This window comes from Muscardinus avellanarius, assembly GCF_963383645.1.
Source record: "Muscardinus avellanarius genome assembly, chromosome: 1".
Classification (NCBI taxonomy): Eukaryota; Metazoa; Chordata; class Mammalia; order Rodentia; family Gliridae; genus Muscardinus; species Muscardinus avellanarius.
In genome coordinates this window covers 187,759,432-187,784,234 of record NC_137786.1, presented here as the reverse complement: position 1 = coordinate 187,784,234, position 24,803 = coordinate 187,759,432, and the positions used below count along the sequence as shown (strand labels likewise).

General features: G+C 42.9%; 1 protein-coding gene across 1 annotated transcript in view; it reads right to left on the bottom strand.

The window, feature by feature from the left end:
• Nucleotides 1–9,910: 9,910 nt before the first annotated feature.
• The window catches only part of LOC308259299 (F-actin-monooxygenase MICAL2-like), a gene marked incomplete at both ends in the record, with an annotated part of 55,546 nt that continues 40,653 nt past the window's right edge, over nt 9,911–24,803 (bottom strand). Inside the window, 3 exons of the mRNA XM_080690218.1 lie at nt 9,911–10,095; nt 12,853–12,926; nt 16,850–16,949. Of these exons, the coding sequence (XP_080546344.1) occupies nt 9,911–10,095; nt 12,853–12,926; nt 16,850–16,949 (359 nt within the window). The remainder of the gene's footprint in view (nt 10,096–12,852; nt 12,927–16,849; nt 16,950–24,803) is intronic.

Below are 24,803 nucleotides of genomic sequence, written 5' to 3'. Positions count from 1 at the left end.
TTAAGCTGTTATTTTCCTAATGGCCACTCTGTGTGCTTTCTTCTTGCTGGGAATTTCACCACCCAAACCTCCCCTGCAACCACAGCTGACTTCTGATGCTTATAATAAACTGTAGACTTTGGTAGAGGGATATCCTCCCCTGAGTATCAGCCATAGATGTCAAGCCTCCAAATCAGTAGCTCCTATCTGAGTCATCCAGCAAAAGAAGGGAGAAGACACCCGGGAACAGCATAGGGGTTAAACCAGTGTGAGCCACTTCAGAGCAGCCAGGCAGCAGAGAACACCTGAGGCCCTAGTGATTTTACTGGTGTGTGGTTCATGTCACTGGCCACTTGAGATCACACCTGAGGTCTTGATTGTCCTCTGTCCTGCCCCAGGTCAGTGTGACCTCAGCTGGAGAGCCAGGCCTTCTCGGATACCCTTGTAATTGTCTTCTTCCCTGTTATGGGTTGGTTCTGGAATGTTCCCCAGAAAATCATGTTCTGTCAATGCAACAGTATTCAGAGGTGAAAAATTGAATCATGCAGGCTGGTCTCATCAGTGACTTAGTCCATTTATGGATGAATAATTTGAGTGGATTTACCTGGTGGTCATTGTAGGCAGGTGGGGTGGGCTGGAGGAGGTAGGTCACTGAGGATGTTGTCTTTGGGACTATATTAGTCCCTGGCCACTTCGTTCTCTCTGTTTCTGTCTCTGTCTCTCTCTCTCTTTCTCTCTCGGCTTCCTCTGCCAATGCCTAGGTAGTTTTCCTCCACTATACTCTGCTGCCATGATGCTTCTGCCTTATAGCCTGCAAGTTTCAGAGTTTTTTGTACTAAAACTCTGAAATCGTGAACCCAAGTAAATTTTTTTCTCCTCGAAGGTATGTTTGTTGGGTATTTTGATCACACCAATGAAAAAGCAAATGGATACACTCCCACACCCCATCTCCAGGCTAGTGTGACCTGCAGGAGCAAATGTCTTCACTCCCATCTTTGCTGATGGAGAGAGTAAAGCTAGTCAGACCTCAGATGATTCTCTTTAGGGAGGAGGGTTGGAAGCATCACCTCTAGCAATAAAATTGAACCAAATCTCCAAGGCTAGGTGATGTCATTAGGAAACACTGAAAGGTAGGCTGGAGACACTGTCAGCCAATGGGTGTGCCAAAGGCTGGACATCTGGTCAGCAGAGGTCAATTCAGGAAGATGGCCCAAAAGGAGAGTCAAACACCAACTGGTGAGTCAGAGGACATAAGAGAGGGGACAGTACTGGGAGCAGGGTGCCCCTGGCCTGGTTAACTGCTGACATTTCTTCTGGTGGAAACTGCCCATTTTGACCGGTGGTATTGTTTTTCTTTTCTTTTCTTTTCTTTTCTTTTCTTTTCTTTTCTTTTCTTTTCTTTTTTTGTGGGTCTGAGGATGGAACCCAGGGGCATTCAATCTCCGAGCTACACCCCCTGCCCTATTTTTTATTCTTTATTTTGAAACCAGCTCTCACTGAGTTGCAGAGGGCCTCACTAAGTAGCTGAGGCTGTGTTTTTGTTTCTGCTGTTACTATTTGAGCAATTCAAAGATCACTGCAGCCATTCCAATTAGAAAGTTATACTTGAAGCATTCCCATTTTAAAATGAAAGGCTGAATACAGCAGATGGCCTCTTGTAAGGAACCCCGAGGGAAAGAAGGACTATGGGAGGAAAAGGACCAACCCATTCCACAGGTGAAGACATTCACCTGAGTTGTCTGGTGAGATCCATTGAGCAGAGGCCCAGCTACAAGCACAGCCCTGAATTAGCCCGGGTTACAATGTGTGAGTATATTCATTCATTTTCCTTTGAGTTATTTATTTGTTTTCAAGTTATGTACATTTTCAAGCGTATAACTTGAAAATGCAATAAAATGAAAATACATTAGATGCAATGAAATGAAAATATGTTTTCTTTTTTTTTTTTTTTTTTTTTTTTTTTTTGGTGGTACTGGGGTTCCTGGAAGCCCTTCTACCTCCGGGCTACACTCCCAGACCTATTATATACTTTTTTTTTTTTTTGAAACAGGGTCTCTTACGCCAGCGCGGCTGGCTTCAAACCTGCGCCATCCTCCTGTCCCCGCCTCCCAAGTGCGGGGATTATAAGCGTGCACCACCACACCCAGCATATATGCTTAAAACTGTATACACTTATACACATGAAAATGTATTTTCAGCCGGGCGTGGTGGTGCACGCTTGTAATCCCCGCGCTTGGGAGGCGGAGACAGGAGGATCGCGCAGGTTTGAAGCCAATCTCACTGGCTTAAGAGACCCTGTTTCCAAATAAAAGTATAAAATAGGTCTGGGAGTGTAGCCTGGAGGTAGAAGGGTTCCATCCCTGCCGAGATTACTCGCTTCTCCTCGGCATCTGTGTGAGGGTCTCCCACGCAGTTAATTGGCTGGTTCTCAACGTGAGCGAAAGCCCCAAGAGAAAGTGATGTCTCTGGCCAAAGTACTCCCCCACTCTTAGATATTCTTTCATAACTATTATTCTTTTGGTAATGATTCTTTTAACTTTCCACACGAATTGCTCTGGTGATGTAAGATCAGGACTGTGAGAGAAACTGAGTCCGTGGAAAATAAACTTTCTGGTAATTTGTCTAAGCCTCTAAACGTCCTCAGCTTTGCTCAAATGGTAATAAAATCTAGTTAGAATTCAGATGCAGTGGAAGCATTCCAGTCACAGTAATTACAAACGCTGATTTCCCCTCTATCTCTGACCTTCATTCTAATCATTAACTTACAATAAAAGCCCTAAAAGGGAGGCAACCCGGTGCCTCTGTTTACCCCTCTCCTTGTGATCCTGCCTAGATACAGAGAAGATAAATTCTGTGTGTGACATCAAAGCAACCTAGTTTATGAGCAGCTAATACTGCCCAATACAATAGAGCTGAAGGCTAGGAAGATTCTTGACCTTTACACCCAGTATGAGCACTGCCCGAGACAGGAAGGCCACATGGCTAAGAAATGAATATATCAGAACAAAGGATAGATATAATAAATGTGTAAGTGTGAAAGAAAGGAAATATGGTGAGAATAAGAAAGGATTTTTGTATGAAGAAGAGCTTATCCTAAGATTGTCCCAAATGGGAAAGAGAGAATCAGGGTAATCAGAAAAGAAAAGGATATTGCAAAGGGTCTGTGATAGGAATATGGATTATTTATAAGATGAATAGGCTTCTAATAAGCCTATCGTTTGAGGAAACATGCTCTGCAGCTAGGGAAGTACATTTGACAACTAAATCTAAAAACTTCATGTTATTTTTTGGTGTTTATCTGCCAAACTGTGTTGTGAGATTGCTTAAGCTTTCAGACTCTAGAAGGCAATGCGGACGACACCTGGGAGACTTCCATCGCATCCCTCTGGATCGCCATATCTCCCCATGCCTGCCATATGGACTAAGCCCTAGAGATGGAAAGTTCCAAAAAAGTTAAAGAAGATTCCATGAGAGGCCTATTCTCCAAGCCCTGGGCGTGCCTGTGTCTTCTGGAATTTGCCCTTTGGAACTGCCTGTCTGCAAGGGCAGCTGGATCTTCCGAAAGATCTGGAGAAGATCCGGAGCTAATCTTTTGAATGCCGGACTAGTTTTTTTACTTTGTTTACATGTCATTCACTATTGTTTTGCAGTGATTTCACTCCCCTCTTTTTTCTACTATTAATCTTACTGGTGAAGGATATAAATTTTCTGGGTTCTTGTAATAAAGTGTCAATTGCTCAAGAAGCTTTTGTCCATGTCAGATTGTTTCCCAAAGCGCCGTGAATAGGAACTTAAAGGAATTTATTTCATAGAAGGGAAAGAATCGCTGCAGATAAGTGGCTGCAGAACGGCACCCGAATCCATGCCCATCTTTCTGAGATAAATCAATCTCGAGCGGACTTCAACGGCCATTCCGATTGAGTCAGTCTGCCGCACATCCCCAGTACCACCAAAAAAAAAAATTCAAGTTGTACATTTTTCAAGTTATATGCTCTGTTTACATATATACATATGTCTGCCCAAATTATAATGAATGCATTTTCTATTATTCTGGGGCTGGGAAGTGGACTGACGTCTTGGGCCATTGGTACATCTGGAGCTGCTGTTTGCTCTAGTGTCACACAGGACCACTGGAGCTGATGCTCCCAGGAGTGCTGTCCTGCTCCCCACCCTCTTCTCTCTCTGCATAGTCTCCCAAGGACCTGCAAAGCCACCTCACCTCACTCTCACCTGGTGTCCCAAGGACCCCCTCAGTGCCCTTCCTCTCACACACCCTGGGCACAGGTTCTTGGTCTCTTGGTTCCCATTATCAGGACTGAGTATTTCATTGTATAGTATCTGCTTCTTATTTTATTTTTTATTTTTTGTAGTACTGGGGATTGAAACCAGGGGCATTCTACCTCTGAGCTACACCCCTAATTTTTTTTTATCCTTTATTTTCAAACAGGGTCTCACCAAGTTACAGAGGGCTTCACTAAGTAGCTGAGGCTGGCCATGAACCTATGAGCCTCCTGTCTCAGCCTCCCAAGTACTGGAATGACAAGCGTGCACCACCACACCCGGATTCTGCTTCTTAATTTTAAGGCAAAGTATTTCCTCAGGGCTCATAACTGTGTTAGGAGTATTAGATCATCCAGGATAAATAAGAGTCATCTCCCTAGAGTATTATGCTTATTGAAAGATTTTTTTTAAAAGAACGGCAGAGTTAGATAACTGGCATGAATGTTATTTTCATGTTAGAGTATATATAAAGGTAGCATAGAAGGAAACAAAAACTATCACATCAAAATGAAAGGTTGGCTTCTATTCTCAGATTTACTCCAAGCAGAGTGGGCACTAGCGTGCTGGGAGTGGGGAGAACCCATCCAAGACAGGGAAGGAAGGAACTGGCGCACATGAGGCAGGAGGTTAGGGTTAGGTGAGATACAGAACAAGACCCTGCAGCCTGGCGACCAAGGGCCCAGGCTCCAGAGGCTGATAGCTGGAGACGGTCACTGCTTTGGACTGGATGACCTTAGGTAAGTTTCTGAGCCTCCGTGTGTCTCAGTCTTAACTTCTAAAAGGTGGAGATAATAATTATCTTAAAGATTTTGCTTTCAGGATTCAATAAAATAAATGCACTTGCAGAATATATTTCAGCACCTGGCAGATGAGAAGAGCTGAATTCACTGTAGCTGTCACCATGATCGAAGCCCAAGGAGCTGCCCAGGGGAACTGTGAGGCCATCAGATTTGCTCTTCTTTTCTTTCTTTCTTTCTTTTTCTTGTGGTGTTGAAAACTGAACCCAGAACGTCACACATTCTTGCTTAAAAAAAATTTTTTTTTTTAAATTTACCTCCGGGAGAGGTAGTGCACATAAAATTACCCAACATGCCCTGAGGCTCAAGAATGGTGAGTTGTAGCTAAGGTGTAGACAGGCTGGGTGTGAGCAGAGAAAGGGCAGATGAGCCCCTGCAGGTGCCAAGGAAAGCTTGCAAGCTCCATCAGAGGCGATCGGCAGGTCAGTGCTTGCAAAACAGAAGCACTCTATACATTTTTCACTGCTATTCAGTGGGAAAGTGAATCCTTTCAAATACTGGATCAGACAAAAGCTTTGAACAATGGAGGGGGGCTTGGTGTAGACTGGTGAGAGAGCTCCTGGGACTGACCATTGGAGTGACCTGACATGACAATTTAGGGCATCCTGTGTTCATAGTCTTTCAATGAGGAAAACCAAACAAACTCCTTCCTAAAAATGTGTGTGTTGAAGGCAGGGGCCAGCTCCTTGCAGAAGGGAGTGTTCCTGCTGAGTGAGTGGAATTCAAAACCAGGCTTCAGGAAGTGAGACAAGAGCTGGGGAGGCTGGGCCAGGACAGGCCTCATCCCTCCTTTTCCAGCCCTCAGAATAGCTTTTTTTGTTGAGAGAATGCACCTGAGGTGAGCCACGCACCTCCTCCTCCCATTCACGGCTAATGGAAGGGGAACCAGGTAAGTCCTTCCAGGTGCCCTGTTGTAATAGAACATCCAATGTTAATTCTTAGACTCCCAAGCTTTGTCCAGGTTCTTTCACTGAAAAGAAAAAGATGAAATGGATGCTGCCCTTAGAAGGCCCAGGCCACGCCCACACAAATATGCTTGGATTCCTGAGACACAAACCATTTATTTTTGGTTCATTTCAGTCTTTAGAGCAGCACATATAACACATTTTCATCCACATGAATGCTTCCCAATTGATGGATCAAATTAATCTTTTACAAGCTCCTCAGCAGTGAGGTTAGAAGATAAACAGTAGGCGAAATAGTACACTTTCCCTGTATGTGAACCTACCAAAGACAATCAATCCTACATTTGAGCTCCCCACACCCAGGGACGGCCATTCTCTCTGTTCCTGTGGCGACCCCAGATGCCCCCTGCCACCTCTGCCTGCAAAGGTAGTTCTCCGATCAACCACCTGGGTGGGGCATGCTGCCATTTTCAGTTTGGAAGGAAAAGCCTGTAAATCTGCTTCCTGGGAAGAGAGACATTGCTGAATGGTCATTTGCCTCCAGAATGCAGAAAACATCAATTTCATCTCCGCTCATCAGAGCTGGAAACACCTGCCACCTCCTTTCTCGGTTGCAATTAACGCGCTGCATCTCGGCATTGATTGAGTCTTGGCAGCCTAACACTGCCAAAGTCAAGGTTTAAATGAAACGGTACAACCTGATATTATTTTTCACAGTTTTAGAAACACGAACTTATTTTTATTGCCAAAGAAGCACCACAATGGGGGGGGGGGGATACAAATCTTTATGCTTGAGACAAACGTGAGCAGAATAGGTTAGTGCTTATAAAAATAGTTCTTTATCTTTGTATTTGGGGGTGGTAGTTATTTCTTGATCTTTGCACTTATTTGGAGATGGAGAGGAGGTTTAATATTCTTTTTATATCTCTGCATCTAGCACAGGGCTTGGCTGCAGAACCCCACAGGTATTCAAAGGGAATGTTAATAAATGAATGGTTTGGGGCCAGAGGTGTATTCAGTGGTAAAGTGTCCTCCCTAGCATGGGTATGGCTCTGTGTTAAATTGCCAGCCCCACAAAAAAATATAATAAATACATGAATGAATGAATTTGGTTGGAGAGAGCACATGTAAGAACTGTCCTCTTAGTCCAATTTACATAAAGCTCTGAGCTTATAATTATCATAAACCTTTTGACTTAGTTTAGATGTTGTGGGAGATTATGAAATATTACCTGAGGCTTACCGTCCCATTCCTAGGCCTGAATCGTTTGGGCTGGACTACCTTCACTAGTGTTCTTTTATGGGCAGTGAAGGCTCTGTGCATCCTTCTCGTATCCCTGATCAAACTGTATACCAAACAAGTGTCTTCAAAATGTACAACATTTTACATTAAATAGGGTCATTTTAAGTAGTTCAATGGCCACAATATTGGTGTCCTTTTGGAAATATCATCAGAATGGTTTTTATGTACTGGTAAAATGGAAAGCCAGTATAAGTGGAAAACTGTTAAGGATGAAGTTTATGTTTTAAATGTGGCCAGATTAGGTTAAGCCTTAAACCACAGAATATGGTCTATGGGAAGATGTGAACAAATGGCTTCTTTCTTGTATTAATAGAATGTTAGGGCCAAGAGCCACCTTCTTTCCTGGCTTTCTTGGGAGAATTTTTCTTTTATATGGAAACACAAATTAATAATTCTTTTGCACAACAAGCCAGATATCACATTTGAGCATTGTCTGTTAAATGTATACAAGAATCAAAGAGTGACTTTTATCTGACTGGCAGAAAAGACTATACTTGAATATTTTTGCATATTCTAGAAAAAAAACCAGAAGTTATATAATGCTTTCTTGAAATGAGTTAACATTTCGCCAGGCGTGGTGGCGCACACTTGTCATCCTAGCGCTTGGGAGACAGTAGGATCGCACAGGTTTGAAGCCAGCCTCTGCTATTTGGTGAGGCTCTCAGCAACTTATTGAGACCCTGTTTTCAAATAAAATACAAAATAGGTCTGGGAATGTAACTCAGAGGTAGAAAAGCCCCTGGGTTCCACCCCACAGTACCACACACAAAAAATGAGCTAACATTTCTATGCTCATGCTTCTAAATGCCCGGTGGCTGAAAATATTATTCTGATGGTCTCCTTATACCTTTATTACTATACAACTCATTGCCCCAAACATCTGGGTTATTTGTGTATACCAATATATTACTAATAGGTTTCTCCAAATTATAATACAGGAAACCCAGAATTATGAGGAAATTATATTATCAATTTTCACTTAATATACAAATAAATACAAATAGATAATAGCCAGAAGTATAGTTTTCATAGGTAGGTAGGTAGATAGAAAGAGGCTTCTACATATTCCCTAATAATATAATCCAAGGTCCTAGAAGACCTGATTCTTAAAATAAGAAAAAATGGACAAGCCAACAGCAGAACTAAAACCTTTGAAACTTGGTATACCACAGAAGGTTGCAGTACCACCCAAAATGTTGGTTGACTCAGGGAAAGTCTGTATACATTCCATTTCTGGCTTGTCAACTAACCAGATTGGTGCTCACAGACAGCATCTCCCACAGAAGTGGTTCCTGAGTCAACTTCTGTTGAGAAGAATTTGGTCTAGAGTCAGAGCCAACCCTACATAGCACCGTATGTCCTGTGACACCTTTGAACACTCGCAGAAATGAGTGGTCATGGAAGCAGCAAAGAGTTCTTCAGTCTCTCTTGTCCATAACAGACTGAACTGTCCACAAATTCCACTGAAGGATAATAATCAAATACTTGATGATGTCCCTCCACCCCGGCCCACACTGTCAAGGTGCCCCCAAGGAATCACAAATGTCAGTGCACAAACTCTATCTACCAGCTTTCTTTGCATATTGAAAATGTCATTTAAAAAAAAAAAGTAATTGTGGGACATGGTAATTGGGGGCAGGTGGGGTGGGTCTGGAGGGATGACCTGCTTTGGGCTTGAATAAAAGGATTCACTGCCCTCAGCTCTACCAGGAAGACAGATGTGGTTCTGTCCTTGTCCTGAAGAGCTCCTGAGCAATCCGAGGAGTCAGAACCACCACTGGGCAGCTCACCTCTCCTGGTACCACGAGTGTGTTTTTATAGCAGCACCAACCTCATCAGTGTTTTATCAACAAATGAGTTTCCCTTTTTGCATCACCAACACTGACTTAAACAGCACTTCAAAATCGTTCATTTTTTTCCCCTAAAAGCATGCTTATCTTCATATTCCAGGGACCATATGCATAGTACTGTGGGAACACAAAGCTTTTCTAAGCCAACAGGATTTGGTGAAAACTAACAATCCTGCTGGCATGAAGTACAAGTTTTCTTTTCTTTTTTTTCTTTTTAATAAAATTAAGGCTCAAATGTTCCATTAAACTCTCATTGCTTATGTATATTAAATTAAGGCTTATAACTACACCTGGTAAATTAAATTCACCCTGGATTGAATTAACACCTGCTATATGAGTTATTTGCTTTATGTAATCAGTAATCTCAAGGTTTCTCCTCTTTCTCTGGAAACACAATTTAAATATTAACTTAATCTTTAAACCTCCGCCGCTTCTTGCTGACATTTGAAAACTGGTCATCCATGCGAAAAAAGGCAAATAGGGATGTATTAATGAAAAGGCAGCTTCTTAAGAGTTTTAAAATGTGTAACTCAATGAATTGGGAGGAAAACAATAAGCGCGGTTGGAAAGTCAAGTCTTTGTGTCGTTTTCTAGGGGAAGCCATGTGGGCAAGAGCAGCCCCAGCCTGAGAGCCTGGCCGCTGCTGGCTGCCAGCTTTCAGAGAGACTGTGGTTTTTTTCATTATTGTCTCTGAAAAAAATTCTTGAGAAGCTGTAGTACAAACGAGAGAGTTTTTTTCATTTAAAAACTGTGTACAGCGTAACTTCGGTGCCGGGGGGGAGGGAGTATGTGAGGCTCACGTCCTGCTCAGCTGGCAGCCCCTGGAGAAGACGAAGCTTTCAAAGTGCTGGTCTTCTGCCTTTTCCTTGACACGCTGCTCCTCTAAGGAATCCACCAGTTTGTCCCTTTGCTCAATCACTTGCATCATCTCCGTGAGTATTTCTTGCTCCTCATTTAAGTCATTCTCATCTTTCTGGCTCTCTAAAGAAAAAAAAAAAACTATCAGGCCTTAGGTAAGATTGGACCCCAGAGAGTTCTTGGCATGGGCATTCTTGATTGTTAAGGGCTTGTTCTGCCCTTTCATTTCGGTGGAGAGAACAAGGAAACAAATTCAATACCAGGGAGCTGCCCTTAAAGCCACAGATTAGAAAGGGGGTGCTTTGTGCAGCAATCAGCTCGGGTTTCATCTTGAGACTATGTGTGCAGCGACAGGGGAATACCCCTCTGTGAGAAAAAAAAAAAAGTTAATACAGCCACTCCCTATTGAGTCCCCAACCATCCCTCCCGCCCAAGCCAGAACCCAGCACAACAATGAAAGGGCTGTTTTCCATAACATATCTGAGCCACAGCAAAGAAATCTGTGAGAAAAGTTTCTTCATAAGCTGCACGCACCAGTGGCTGCTATTTCAGTGACAAGAATCCTTTTGTCATTTGGACTTAATGACAAATTGCAGTCTTTGAGCAGAGACCACATGGAAGCCAAGTGAGTCTCTGACTGTGCCTACCATCCTAGAGCGAGGCCCCCACCCCGGCTCCCACAGCCTTTCAGAGTGGCAACCCTGCCCCAATTGGCCTGAGCCATCCAATTCCCTGGGTGTATGTGGGGGTGGGGTGGGGGATAGGATTGTCATAGAAGGGAGAGAGTAAGGAATGGGTGTAATAACGTTCTGACATTCAATATAGGATTTTAAAGCCAGATTTAAGACATGTCAACCAAATTATTGTCACAGGAGGGGTCAGTGTCTCTCATCTGGTCAGGAAGCTGGCAGCTGTGATGAGAGGAAAATGGAGAAGTGCCATTCCCAGCCAGGCATGGTGGTGCATGCCTATAATCTTAGTACTTGGGAGGCTGAGACAGGGGTTGCAGATTCCAGGCCAGTCTTGGCAATGTGGTGACACCCTCAGCAAATTAGTGAGACCTTGTTTAAAAAAAAAAATGTAAAGGGTTGGAGATGTAGCTTGGAGGTGGAATGTCACTGAGCTCAATCCTTAGTACCTAAGAAAGAAAGAAAGAAAGAGAAAAGAAAAAGAGAAGAATAAGAAAAGCACCATTCCTTTTATGCCTCATGTTTTATGGGAGGGAAAAGAGAAGCAGGAGAGCTCTGTGTTCTAGTCTCCCTGTTCTGGGGCTCTGGAAGCCCCCAAGGGGCATGGAAGTGTCTCATATCACTGCGGGAACACTGGGGTTAGAAGGACTGTCGCTCTGCTCACTCTGGGAAAAAGCCAGCTGCAAGGGTGCCTCTGTATGTAAACACGGACCAGTGTTCTGTGGCTGGGACCAGAGGAAGGGTCTGAGTGTGGCTCCCAGATCTATATCTGCTGTGTCCAACACAAATGGGGCTGAGAAACACCCACTTGCCCTAAAGCTGTGGGCCTGCCATGGGAGCCTCCATTGAAGAGTAAAGCAAGTTCACGTTGACCCCATAGAGACTGCCTGGCCACACCGAATGGAGGATGTGCTGAGCCCAAGAGAGGCAGGGGATGCCACCAGGCTCCAACCAAGAGAATGGTCAGGCTATGGGGGGGTGCCAGCACCAAGGCTTAGTTGCTAGGGGCAGTCTGATGACAGCTCAGTGAGCACTCCACCCTGATTCTTTATGTCACCAGGACACACACTTATCTCTCCTGTCACCGGGCTGTCACCCTAGGGAGGCGTGCAGGAGGAGGAAGGGGTGGCTATCTTCAAGACTGAGCATTTCCATCCCTAAGAGACTGAGCATTTCCTACAAGGACTATTTAAATTATTGCATCAGACCAAGTTTACAAGAGAGGGATAAAGAGGTTTTTTTTTTTTTTTTTTCCCCTTCCTTACTAGTGGAAGGAAACTTGTGTGGAAGATGAGCTCAGCTATAGACAAAATGAAGAACCTACTTTCTTTGTTTGGTGTGGGTACATAGAAGAAGAACAAGAAAATGCCTAACTTTAACTTTTTATTAAGATTTAAAATTCAAAAAGTATCAAAGGTGGCTAATTGAGCCATTGCTATCTTGCTATCTTGAAAAGGAAAAAATTAAAAAAAGGTTACCAGGTGTATAAATCACATATACACCATGGTTTATTAATTTAGATATATTCCAGCATTGATATTCCTTATTGAATAAACAAGAAATAATTCCTCTTTCAGTTTAGGCCTGTCAGAGATGAACCCACCTGAACCCCTTCTGACAAGTTAAAGATGTGTACTTTTTTTTTCAGTATGTCATGTCAATTGAGTTTATTCAACTCTCCCTCTTTGGTGGTAGAATGGTTTCTTCACGTGCAATGCCCTGGCTCAGCCCTTGCTGAGGGGATGTTTTCTTCTCCTGGCAGAGGAGGCTCACCTCCCTCTGTGCCCCCAAAGCACCCATTTTGGCCCTCTGCACCACCAGTACTGGTCTGGGAATTGGCCGCTTCTGAGAGATCAAACTCCTAGAGGGCAAGAGTTGCTCGTTACCATGTGTGAAGCCCACACTAGGTTCTCAATAAATGTTTGCTAAATGAGCAGATGGACAAGTGAGCAAAGAAGTAAATGAATGGCTTTGCCCCTGTTGGCACACGGCAGGGGAAACGCTGCCTTCACAGCCCGAGTGGACGAAGCTCAGTGAGGGTGTGCTCTGCTGTGGGGCGGGCATGAAGCAGGCTGGCTTTGCACATTCCTTGGACTCTCAGCCCATTCAGAGATTTGTAGCAGGCTCTGCTCAAGTCTTTATGGGGGAAAAATGTCTTTAACAAGGACCCAAAGCCTAGTGTGAGACTCACCATCCTTCAACATTTTCTCTCTTAATTTCTGTTCCAGTCTGCTTTGATGATCTTCTAACTCTAGTTCTTGGGCCCTGGGAATTAGAAATATAAAACTGTAAATACAAGGAATTTGTGTAGAAAGTTCACCAAGACACCCCATTGATAGTAGCTATTACATATAAAACAGAGATCTTAGACTATCTTTAAGTGGAAGATTTTGCTGCTGCTGGGATCACTAGAGATCCCTAGAAAGATAACTGAGACCTACTGGACCAAAGAGATGGTGGGGAGCAGCTGAAAGTTGAGTAGGCTCTAGGAAGGCCATCCAGACCACCCAGTAGGGGTGGAGCCGAGGCGAGAGGAGAATAAAGTGTCCAGAATGGTCCAGGGGAGAAGCAAAGATTATCCTGAAACTCTTCTCTCTCTTTAGGTGCAATATGACCTCAAGAATCACTTCTAACAATATCCATATCCCTGATTATGGTCACCAAGAACACCAAAAGGAGGAAATAAAGTGAGACATCGTGTCTAGGTGGAGACAGTGAAACTTGTGAAACTATTCTCACAGCCCTAGGAGACGCGGCAGGAAGAGTCAGTGAGGCTTGATGGGCACCAGTGCTGAGAACACCCCGACTTTGCTCCAGCACCAGGAACCACAAGCCAAGAAGCAGAATGGAGTCTTCCCTCAAGGTCACTTGGGGATTTAACTTCTCAGTGTCTGGGGATGTCTGATTGGTAGAACAGCATGTGTGAGACTGCGCCCCCCTACACACATGTTATCCCAGGCAGTTCTGGGAAGGCTCTGGAGAAATGTGAACCTAGACAGATGTGGCAGTGCTAAGAGGCCATAGTTAAAGTCATGTGATCCCTAAAGCAGAGACTATAGAAAAAAAAAAAAAGGTTTGAAGACAGAAGCTTGGGAATACCTATTTGTGGAAGTTAAAAAAATAGATGGGTAGCCAGAGTAGAAGCAACTGGAAGACTGGGAGGACAAAACAAGAAGTAGAGCATCACAGAAACCAAGAGAGCAAAGCTGGGGAGGAAGGAGCAAGGTCGAGGGTGTGCACTGCCCCAGACCCAGGGCTGAGGAAAGGTCCTGGGTGCCCCAGCCGCCATCTGCATGTGTATCTATAGAGAATGTCAGGGTCACTTTGCTATACCACAATTGTTATTATTATTTTCACTAATTCTACTACTAACTTGCCCAAGGTCCTTGTCTTATTAAATACCCTGTGTTGTAATTTGTTACTGAACTTCTCTCAGCACCTGTGGGAGCCTGTGAAGGTGGACTGTTCAGATATTTGAAAGAACTCTCAGGGAGGAGCTGAATGCTGGGGCTGACTCAGTGTCAGCTGAGACCATGTTCTCCCCAGGTGGCTCCCAGCCAATGGTCCAGCATAGTGGAGGTACCCAGAATCAGGCCATTCCTGCCCAATATGGAACTCCTCTGGGCCATCTGAGTTCTGATTCTCCCAATGGATCCATCCAGCAGAGACTTCGTGCACCGCACCTGGGGCTCCTCCTGCCTCAATCTCCTTCCTTCCTCCTTTCTTTTTATAGGGATTAGAACTTCAGGGGTGTTTGAAGACTTCCCTCTTACCCCTGCTCTCCTTCACAGGTATTTCCTGTGGTGAATCTCTTGTCCTAATTCTGTCTTGACATCTGTTTCCCAATGGATCTGAACTAACAAACCAATCTAAGACACTTCTCCTTGTCTTTCTCCAAACTAAATCCTATTCTTCAATGGAGTTTCTCCAGTCTTCTGTCTAGTTGACATGCCCAAGTTCTCCTCTCCTGGAGAAGAAAGTTCTCAGATGATACACTTTCTAGGGAGCTAAGGTCACTGATCATCAGCAGCATTCACAGCCCCTGGCTCTCACAGGTGGACCCTATGAACTGACCGTGCCCACAAAGCCCTATGGACCTCTTTTGATGTTTTCTTAGTATTATTGTTCTATGTGTTTGCATATCACCCTCCCTCCCCAACCACAGGATCCTAGAAGACAAGGAGTGTGGCTTTATTTCCACAGAACCCAGCATAGCTCCTGGCACAGAGAATATGTGCTTGATAAATTTCTGTTGAATAAACTTTATAATTCAGACCTGGCCCTAAAGCAGACATATTATTGTATAAAAAGAGCTTCGTAGTCAGGTGAATGTGAACAAATTACTTAATTGCTCTAAGCCTTAGTATGTGCATCAATTAAAGGTAATCATTGGAGAGGAAGCCTTCCTCCCCACTCCTGGTATCCCCTTCCTCATTGACGAGCTCAGTGAACCTAACCCCTGATCTCCTCCTCCAATGCTGTCATTTAGGAAAAATAGACAAGATATTCTTAGCTCATCTCTCCCTTTCTTTTCCGGGCTCAGCTTGTCTTCAGCAAACACATGTTCTCAGTTACTCTAAGCCTTGCCATAGGTATTGGGTAAGATTTTCAACCCTGACACTATTGATGTTTTAGGCCAGATGACTCATTGTTGGTGGGTGGAGAGCGCGGTCCTGGGCACTACAGGATGTTTAGCATCCTTGTCCTCTGCATACGATTTATCAGTCAGTAGCTGCTCCAAGGGTGACAACCCAAAATGTCCCCAGACATTGCCAAATAGTCTCTGTGGATATTGCCCATGGTTGAGACCCCCAGGTCTAGAATAAAAGCCTTCCTCCTAGAAGCAAATGAGTCCACTGTCTTTTGTGATTAGGTGGGTAGATATGTCTAATTCTAGGGTTTGGTTAGGGTAAAGTGTTGAGGGAAATTCCACCCACCAATTAAAGAAGATGTGTCCACATCTCAACTCCTGGAAATCGTGAATGTGACCTCATTTGAAAAAGGGTCTTTGAGGACATAATTAAGGTCCATGAGATGAGCACATTCTGCATCATCCCAGTGAGTCTCAAACTTGGTGACAACTGTCCTTATAGAAGACAGAAGAGGAGACAACACTGATGCACACAGGAGAACGTGTAGAGACATTCTTAGGTGATAAAACCACTTAAGGATGCCCGGGACCAAAAGAAGTTGGAAAGGCAAGGAAAGATTCTCTCCGAGAGCCTTTGGTGGGGACATGCCTCCTTCAACACCTTGATTTGGATTTCTGGCTTCCAGTACCACGAGAGAATACATTTCTGCTATTATAAGCCATCTGCCTCATGGTAATTTATTACTGCAGTTCTAAGATACTGATAAAGTTACAAACTCATCTGGGCCCTCACACTTAGCCAATACATTAGCCATTGTTCACAATAATGGTGATATTGTGAGGTTCCATATACTGACTTGATTGTCTTATTTCTTACCTGGTTCAGAACCCAGGTAGGTAGAGAAGAGTGATAGTATTTCTTAGGTCCTCTCAAAAATGTCCCAAATTATCCCTCAGGGTTGGGATGAAAATGAAATTAAACAGCACAAATGAAAGCTCTTAGCATAATGTATGGGGCTTAGATGATTTATAGTAAATGTTCTTTTCTTTCCCTTCAAAATGGTGACAGGTAGAGTGACCTTAAACTTTTTAAGAAGAGTGTGGTGAGAGCTCTACTTGCTGATCTCAAAACCAGGCTACAGAACCTCCTTCAGAGAGGACAACCAGACGGACATCAGCCAGACAATTCTCAGCCCTTCATTCTGTTAAAGTCGCTGGAAATGTCCGGGCAGATCTCACAAATCCTTCCCTTGATTGTCACTCAGAGTTCAGAGTCAACCTTCCCCATTGCAGGTGTGTGACAGCTCTCTTTACTCGGGCCTGTGGGGCAGGAACAGATCAAATGGACTCCAATTCCTGACCCATTACCTGAAATCTATTTCAGCCACAGGACTCCACAGAGGAAACAGACAACTAAAGATTCACACTAATGCCAGCATGATATGCAAGACATAAAATATCAATTTGTTTCAATCACTCTTCTGTATGCACAAAGAGAAAAAATGCTGGGACTTCAACCTAGGAGGGAAAGCCATCCCCCCACCGCCCCCATCCCCTTGCTTTTAGGACTCACTGTTATCTGAGTTGCTTTACTTACATGATCAGTAGCTCCGACTCATATCGAATTAATTTATTCTTCTCCAGAACCAGCTTAAACCATTCCTGCAAAAGCTGTGCTTCGTCCTGTGTCCCTGAATCTGCTTAAGAAATCAATGGCAAATGGGTTAGATTGGCATCTCTCTTGCCATGAGCAAACTGCTTTGGAGCCACTTTAGTGGGCTATGTTTGTAGGGAGAGGGCTCCACAGGCAGCAGCGCCCTGGCACCCTGTTGATGCCTCGAGGTCACCGACATGACAAATAAGACCCACCTGTGCATGCTCCCGGGGCAGGTCCTCCCCGACACCCAGGGCATGGCGACTTCAGCACCAGTGGTCATACACCTTAATAACGTCCTGCCACAAAGGATGCTTCTGTCTGTCTGTCCTCCATAGAACCTAGGTGTGTGCACACATCACATCCTCCACCAAAGAAACCCTAGTGCTGGTTACTATCTCGTCTCTTTTTCTCTCTTAAATCAAAGGTCGACTGAATGCCCAGGTGGTGTGTGGCTCCCTCCAGGTGTGGTGGTGGTGGTGGTAGTGGTGATGGTGGTGGGGCTCACACTATGTTTGATCACAGGAGTGGCAACTGGAATTCTGATTTTTACCCAAAGAAAAGACAAATGAGGGAAAAATGCTATTAGTTTTGAGTCTCATGTGGAAAAAATTATATCCACATATTCTTACAGTTTAGATGGTGACCTTTATTAAACTGAAGGATAATCACGTTGGTACTGCTTCTTAGGTTATCAGTGTTAGACACTAGCTATTTTGATACTAAAATGTTTGAATCTGGGCCCATGTGAAAAGCAGCAACATCGTGGCGGCCTTCTAATGGTGCACCCTCAAATGAGAACACATGCCATATTCAAAGTTCATGAACATTCTAAAAAAGCTCTACCGGAGAGACTAATAGGCAGAGGGGGAAAAACAGAAAGAATATTAGTGTAACCTTGGATAAGTTGTTCATCCTCTCAGAGCCTCTGATGCTTCACTGGATGAACTGGAGTAATGAGGCACATGTGTAATATAATAATGATGAGCTGCTTTTATTCTACAGTGACGTGTGCCTATTGATGGGCTATGTGCCTTAGAGGCAGTATCTCCTTTGACCTTCACTAGAAAGTCACCAGTAGCTTCTCTTTATCATCACCATTTGGATAGCTGAAGAAATAGAGGTTTTAAAGATAAGGCATGGCAGGTATGATAGTACATGTTTGTAATTCCAGTACTTGGGAGGCTGAGACAGGAGGATCACAGGTTCAAGACCAGTCTCAGCAACTTAGTGAGACCCTGTTTCAACATAAAAATAAAAAGGGTTGGGAGTTTTGTCTGGAGGTAGAACCTCCCCACACCACACCTGGGCTTAATACCTACTATCCCTTAAAAAAAAAAAAAAGATTAAGGCAACTTGCCCAAGTTCATAGTTAGCAGATAGCAGAGCTAGGAGCTGACTCAGTGTGTCTTAGCCTGAGCCCAGGCTTAGTACTGCTATGCTTAACTGTCTCCCTTCCTCCCAGCAGTCATGTAAATAATGCCCCAGAACATTTTGCCTTGCTAATAGCAAGTAATTCCTAAACACTAGTTCTCCCCCCCCCTTTTTTACTGCTTTTTTACTGATAGGAAAAAGGGCCCAAATAGATGTATATGCAATATTCCAAATTATATATTTTATGGGCAGACTGGTGCTAGAATGCAAATCTTGACTTTGGATTCATTCATCCATTCATTTATACATAACACCTATTTATCAAATACATTCTGTGCACTGAGTACTACCTTAGGGATTGGGAATGCAATGATGTATTATATTACGTATCACAAGAAATTGGAGAAAGTGGGGTATAGAACCTATCCTCAAATATTGTTGGGTAATCTTTTGGATCAGATGGACTAAAAAAGCTAGAATAAAATAGAATATTGGAAAACTGTCACAACAAAGTAACAAAAAGCACTCTGGAAATACAGAGAAGGCATGAGCTGGGTTTCAGCTGGGGTGTAGAAGAACAAATATTGCTTTTGAAAGGAAATAAAAAACATGAAAGAGGTATTTTCAAGAACAGGGGACATTGTGAAGAGGGATGAAAAGGGGAAAGGAGATGCTGGAGACCAGGACTGGGGAGGGTAAAAGAGCATGTAGGGTGACCCAGGAGGCCTGGGATGTTATGATGATCTCAGTATAGAAGTCCAGAAGGCCATGCTAAGGCATTTGCACTTTACACACTATAACACAAAGGAACACTGAAGGTAGCAGAGTAAAAGGATAATATGTAAATTTTTATTTTATTTTACTTTTTTGTGGTACTAGGGGTTGAGCCCTGGGACATTCTACCTCTGAACTATACCCCCAGCCCTCTTTTTGTTTTATTTTTTGAAACAGGGTCTTGCTAGACTGACGAGAGTCTCAATACTTGCTGAGGCTATTCTTGAACCTGTGATTCTCCTGTCTCAGCCTCCCAAGTACCAGGATTACAGGCATCCACCTTCACACTCTGCTTGTATGGAATTTATACAGGAAGAATTAAGGGGGGGAGAGAAAGAGATGTTATATGAAGTGAGGGAAGATCTCAGGCAGAGGCTGCAGGTAGGTTCACCTACCTGCATGAGTAAAATTTTACCAGGGAGAACAAGGTAAAGAACAGAGTATTCAAAGACAGTAGCTGCTGAACGTAAGAATGAAGTGTATAAACCAGAGATTATATGTAACACAGAGGTTAAGAGCATATACTTTATTTTACTTGGTACATGGGATTGAACCAAGGGGCATTCTACCTCTGAACTACACCCCCAGACTTTATACTTTTTACTTTGAAACAGGGTCTGGCTAAGTTTCTGAGGGTTTTGCTAAGTTGTTGAGTCTGTCCTTGAACCTGTTATCCACTTTTATTAGACTCCCAAGTACTAGGATTACAGGTGCACAGCACCATGCCTGGCAAGAGTATATACTTTAAACTCAGACTAGGAATTATTCTTCTACCTATCACTACTACGTGGGCTTGAAATAATTAATATGGACTCCATGGGCATCAGTGTCCTTACTTGCTGGGAAGTTGTAATGAGAGTATGCACACAAACTCCCAACCCAGTCCCGGCACATAGTATGAACTCAATAAATGGTAACAGACATTTCTCAATCATATGTATATATATGATAGAAGAACTCTCAGGGGTCATGTGGTCCAGCCTTGGAGCCAATCAGGAATTTCTTCTACCTCCTCCCTGAGAAGGTAGTTATTCCATTGTCTAGCATAATTCTTCATGTGATCAAGGAGCTCCCTGCTGTCCAGGGAGTCTACTGCAAGCTGAGTTAAGCACTGAAAACTTTTCTCTATTGGCCTCAGTGGGTTGGCTGCTAGCCCTGATAATATCCCCCCCACTCTGGAAGGAGAGTATATAACTATATATTGTACGTGAAAAAACTTTCACATATTTGAGGACAGATCTCACAATTCACAGAAGTTGGCTTTTTCATAGTCAGCACCTCTAGATGATTATCCTATCATATGAGGGCTTCCTACTTCTACCTTTCTTCCAATTTTGTAGAATATATCTTTAAAAAAGTTCAGAACCAAATACAATATCTATGTCCCAGAGTAGAAAGACCCTCTTATACATTCATCCTGTAACTCAGAATATAAAAGAATTTTTAGTAGCCCGAATTGCTAGGGATCTTATTCAACTTACAAATCAACTCTGGTATTTCAACCATTCTGGTGGTAAAGGGGTGGTTCATGTTTTATTTGTGCAACTGATCCTTTTTATAACTTTATTAAAGACTTTATATGCATTTTATTAAATACCATCTTGCTTGTTTTGTCCCCTTAAAAGGAAATCTTTTGAGTATCTTGTCCAATTGAAATATTTCTCTAATCTAGGATTTCTCCAAAATTGAAAATGAGCATGCTGTACTTTTATGTGACATTGAAAAACAGAATATCAGGTGCGGACTGAACTATAAGCAAGGCCCTTGACCCATCATCAGAGATCTTTCTTGGTCTCTGGATGAAGCTGACTCTAAACACACCAGACTGGTATCATCCAATCCACTGGATACCCCTGGTTCATGGAGCTATTGTAGGAACTTTGATAACAAAACAATTTTCTAAAATGGACTTCTACAATGTTCATTGGCACTACAAACATTGAAACTCCACCCAGAAAAAGAAATGTCATTTGCTTTTCCTAGTTTCTCAATAAATGCCAGTGGTTCCTGTAATCTCTAAATTCCTAAAGACTCACAATTTTTAAAATAATTATTCCTAAAATTTTGGTAGGAATCAGTATTGGTTTCTTTGCCACATAAATAGTGGACAATATATCCTCTTTAGTCTCTTGGTTTTGGAATCCCCCATGAGTTTTTAAAAACTGAGCCTACATTTGTAAGTTATTTCAATAGAAAGGGCTTAATTTGGAGTACCCAACAAATTCTGGCTGAAAAATGCTACATCCATTTGTTCTCCATACCATCTTTCATTTGCCTTAAGAACCTGAACTCACAACTCTTCCATTTTATCATCTATCCAGACTCATTTTTTTCTTCTCGATATTTGTTTAATGTTTCTAGATTATGGACCAATTTCCTTGACAGAGAAAACAGGAAAGCTGAGAGCTGAACACTCTGCCTTTCCTCACCATCTAACATTATGCCATCTGCCACAAGCCCTGGGCCTATCCTTTCTTGTTCTCAATCCAAAAGAAACAGCTTTAAAGCATGATTTTGCTGTCTGTAGAGTATTTTTTTGTTGTCATTGTTTTTCAAATTCCACCTCTTTGCTGCATTATCCTCACCAGTTCTAGTCAGACTTTTATCCCAGATTATATGCCCATTTTTCAAATTTCCGTGTCCTTCTAAAATCTGGCCCTTTTAGAAAGTTCCAACTTCACTTACACTGTCCTAAACAAACCCAAGTTGAACTAAATCACTTAATTTCATTTTCTCTTGTCAATGAAATGATCTGCAGTTTTGTTGGTTGCAGTTCGGGTTTTAGAGCCTTCCTTTCTAGTAGTCAAAATCACTTTGTGGGACTCTTTGGACAATGGCACTGTTTAGAGTTATCTTGGGAATTTGCCTTCTCAAATCACTGGGTACAGGGGGACATTGTTCTGAGAGTGCCCACAATTTCCATCAGCTCACAGTCACCCATCACATTCTGTTTTGTGAGTTCTGATGAAGCCTAGATAGCATTTCCCCTTTTTGAAGATGCCGCAGATTAAGGACAGCCTGGGCTTTGAGATGGATTGGATCTGGTGTGGACACTTACTTGGCTTTGGTCTCCTCCTGTAGAAAATGGGGAATCTTGGTAATACCACCTTATACACTGGTTGGGGCATTAAATGAGCACATATTAAGTGTAGAGCATAGTGCTTGGCACATAGTAAACCTTCAGTTAACTATACCATTGTTATTACTACCTTGTTATTTCTTTCACTGTCTACTTCTGTACTTCATAAGGAGTAGTTTCTGTTCATCTTTTTTTTTTTTTTTTTTTTTTTTTTTTTTTTTTTTTTTTGGTGGTACTGGGGTTTCTGGAAGCCCTTCTACCTCCGGGCTACACTCCCAGACCTATTTTTTACATTTTCATTTTGGAAACAGGGTCTCCTAAGCCAGCGCGCGCGGCTGGCTTTGAACCTGCGGGATCCTCCTGTCTCTGCCTCCCAAGCGCGGGGATTACAAGCGTGCGCCACCACGCCCGGCTCTGTTCATCTTTAAAACTCAGCTAGAAGCCAGGTGTGGTGGCACATGCTTGTAATCCCAGTACTTGGGAGGCTGAGAAAGGAGGATCACAGGTTCAAAGCCAGGCTCGACAACTTAGGGAGGCCCTCCATAACTTAGTGAAACCCTGTTTTACAAATGAGAAAATCAGGCTGGGGGCTTAGCTCACAGGTAGAATGCCTCTGGGTTCAATCCCCAGTGCCTAAAACAAACAACCTCAACTAGACTTGACTCTATATGGCTATACTTGATCTTGTAACAGCTGGAGATTAACAGAGCAATCTTACGTAATAATTATGCTTTGGCCTCATGAAAATGGAAAGGTCCCATGGCTGGGCAGATCTTCCCCACTGCTTGGGAAGGCTCAAAGTCTCTGTGCCTATTCAGATTCTTTGCTCACTCATATCTGCAACGGGTCCAATGGCTGCTGTTTTGGTACTGGCAGCTCCTTTGGGACAGGGCTGTGACTCCTTCTAGGAATGAGGTTGCAGCTACAATGATGTGGTCAGAAGGCAGGCAGCCACTGGTTGTGAACAGAATGGCCAGTTAACCAACACTTTTTCTCACCCACTGTTCGGGTCCTCTGTCATCCCCCTCTCCATTTGTCCCTGAACCCTCATATTTCTTTGTAGACAAAAATATCTAAGTATTTCATTTGGTCTGGAAAAATAATCAAAATTCAACACAAAACAACTTCTTATTAATTCTACTGACCCACTTTTGCCCAAGAGTGCTCTCAAACATGCAAAGCAAATTATATCACTTCGTACTGAAAATTCTTCAATAATTCTCCACAGTCAAGTTCAAGCCACCCAGCCTGGTACATCTTAGTCCCCTCTTCCTTTGTGACTGGCTTATAATGGTCAGTAACCTTTTCCTGAATGAATAATAACAGAACACACAAACAATCTATTCTTTACAGTCATTTTAAAAGCATTTTTTTTTTTAGGTATTGCAGAATATTTCTCTGTGTATTGGTGTGCAGGCTTTTCAAGTTGAGTCTTGTTTTGCTGTCTGGTTCATAACTCAGATTCCTTAGATGTGATTTTCTATCTCCTTAGAATCTGTGAGAAGTCCTAATTAGGAGTTTGCTGCAGCTTTATCCATGTGCTTGACAGTCTCACTGATGATCTGAAGCATTAAGGGGGTGCTAGAGTAACTGTGGCTGGAACTCTATGAAGTTTTCCCCAGACTGGCTGGGGCTCAGCCCCTGCCTTCTGTCTCTGACTTGTGGTCGGCTACTAGCTCCAGAGCTCATGCACCAGATTGTTAGGCTCCAACAGCCTTCAGTACCCAAAGATCTGGGTACATCTGTCTCCTGCAGACTCCTTATACACAATGATGATAATCCAGCAAGCCATGCTGTAGATCTGATTCAGTCTGGTAGCTATCTTGTGATTCCATTCAGAGAACCAATGAAAAGCAATTCTAGTCCTTTTTTTTTGTGTGTGTGGTAATAGGGATGGAACCCAGGGACCTTCTACCTCCAGGCTACACCTCCAGACCTATTTTATATTTTATTTGGAAACAGGGTCTCACTAAGTTGCTGAGAGCCTCACTACGTAGCTGAGGCTGGCTTGGAACCTGTGTGATCTTCCTGTCTCAGCCTCCCAAGTACTGGGATTACAAGTGTGAGCCACCATGCCCGGCTCTTTAAAGATTAGTTTTCCGTGCTATCAAGCTTTATTGAAATAGCATCATATCGTAGGTAATCTTTCTTCTATAGCTTTCTTGTATCAAATTCAATATTAAGTTGCAATACCTGTGTTGTCCATTCATTCTTACTGCTGTGTATATACTACTTGGGTGTATGACTGTGCCATAAATTATCCATTTTCCTGTTAGTAGACATCTAGGTTGCCTTAGAGTTCTGCTATTATCAACAGTACTGCTATGAACATTCTTGTAGCTGTCTTCTGGTCCATGTGGGCAAGGGTTTCTCTGGAAGATACACTTAGGGATGAAGTTCTTGGATTATAGGGTAGGCAAGTGTTTAGCTTCTAGCATGAAATCAACTTGCCTTCCTCATTGTGGCAATTGTACTCCCACAGACAGTGAAAAAAGTATTTTTATTCCTATCCTTTTTAAATACTTTGTATTATAATATTCTAAAGTTTTGATAATTAATTTGTTTAAAATATAGTTTATTGTCTTTGTTTTCCTCAATACTATTGTGATCAGTTTCTCTTTCATGTATTTATTGGTCACTTATTTTTCCTCTTTTGGGAAATGTATATTT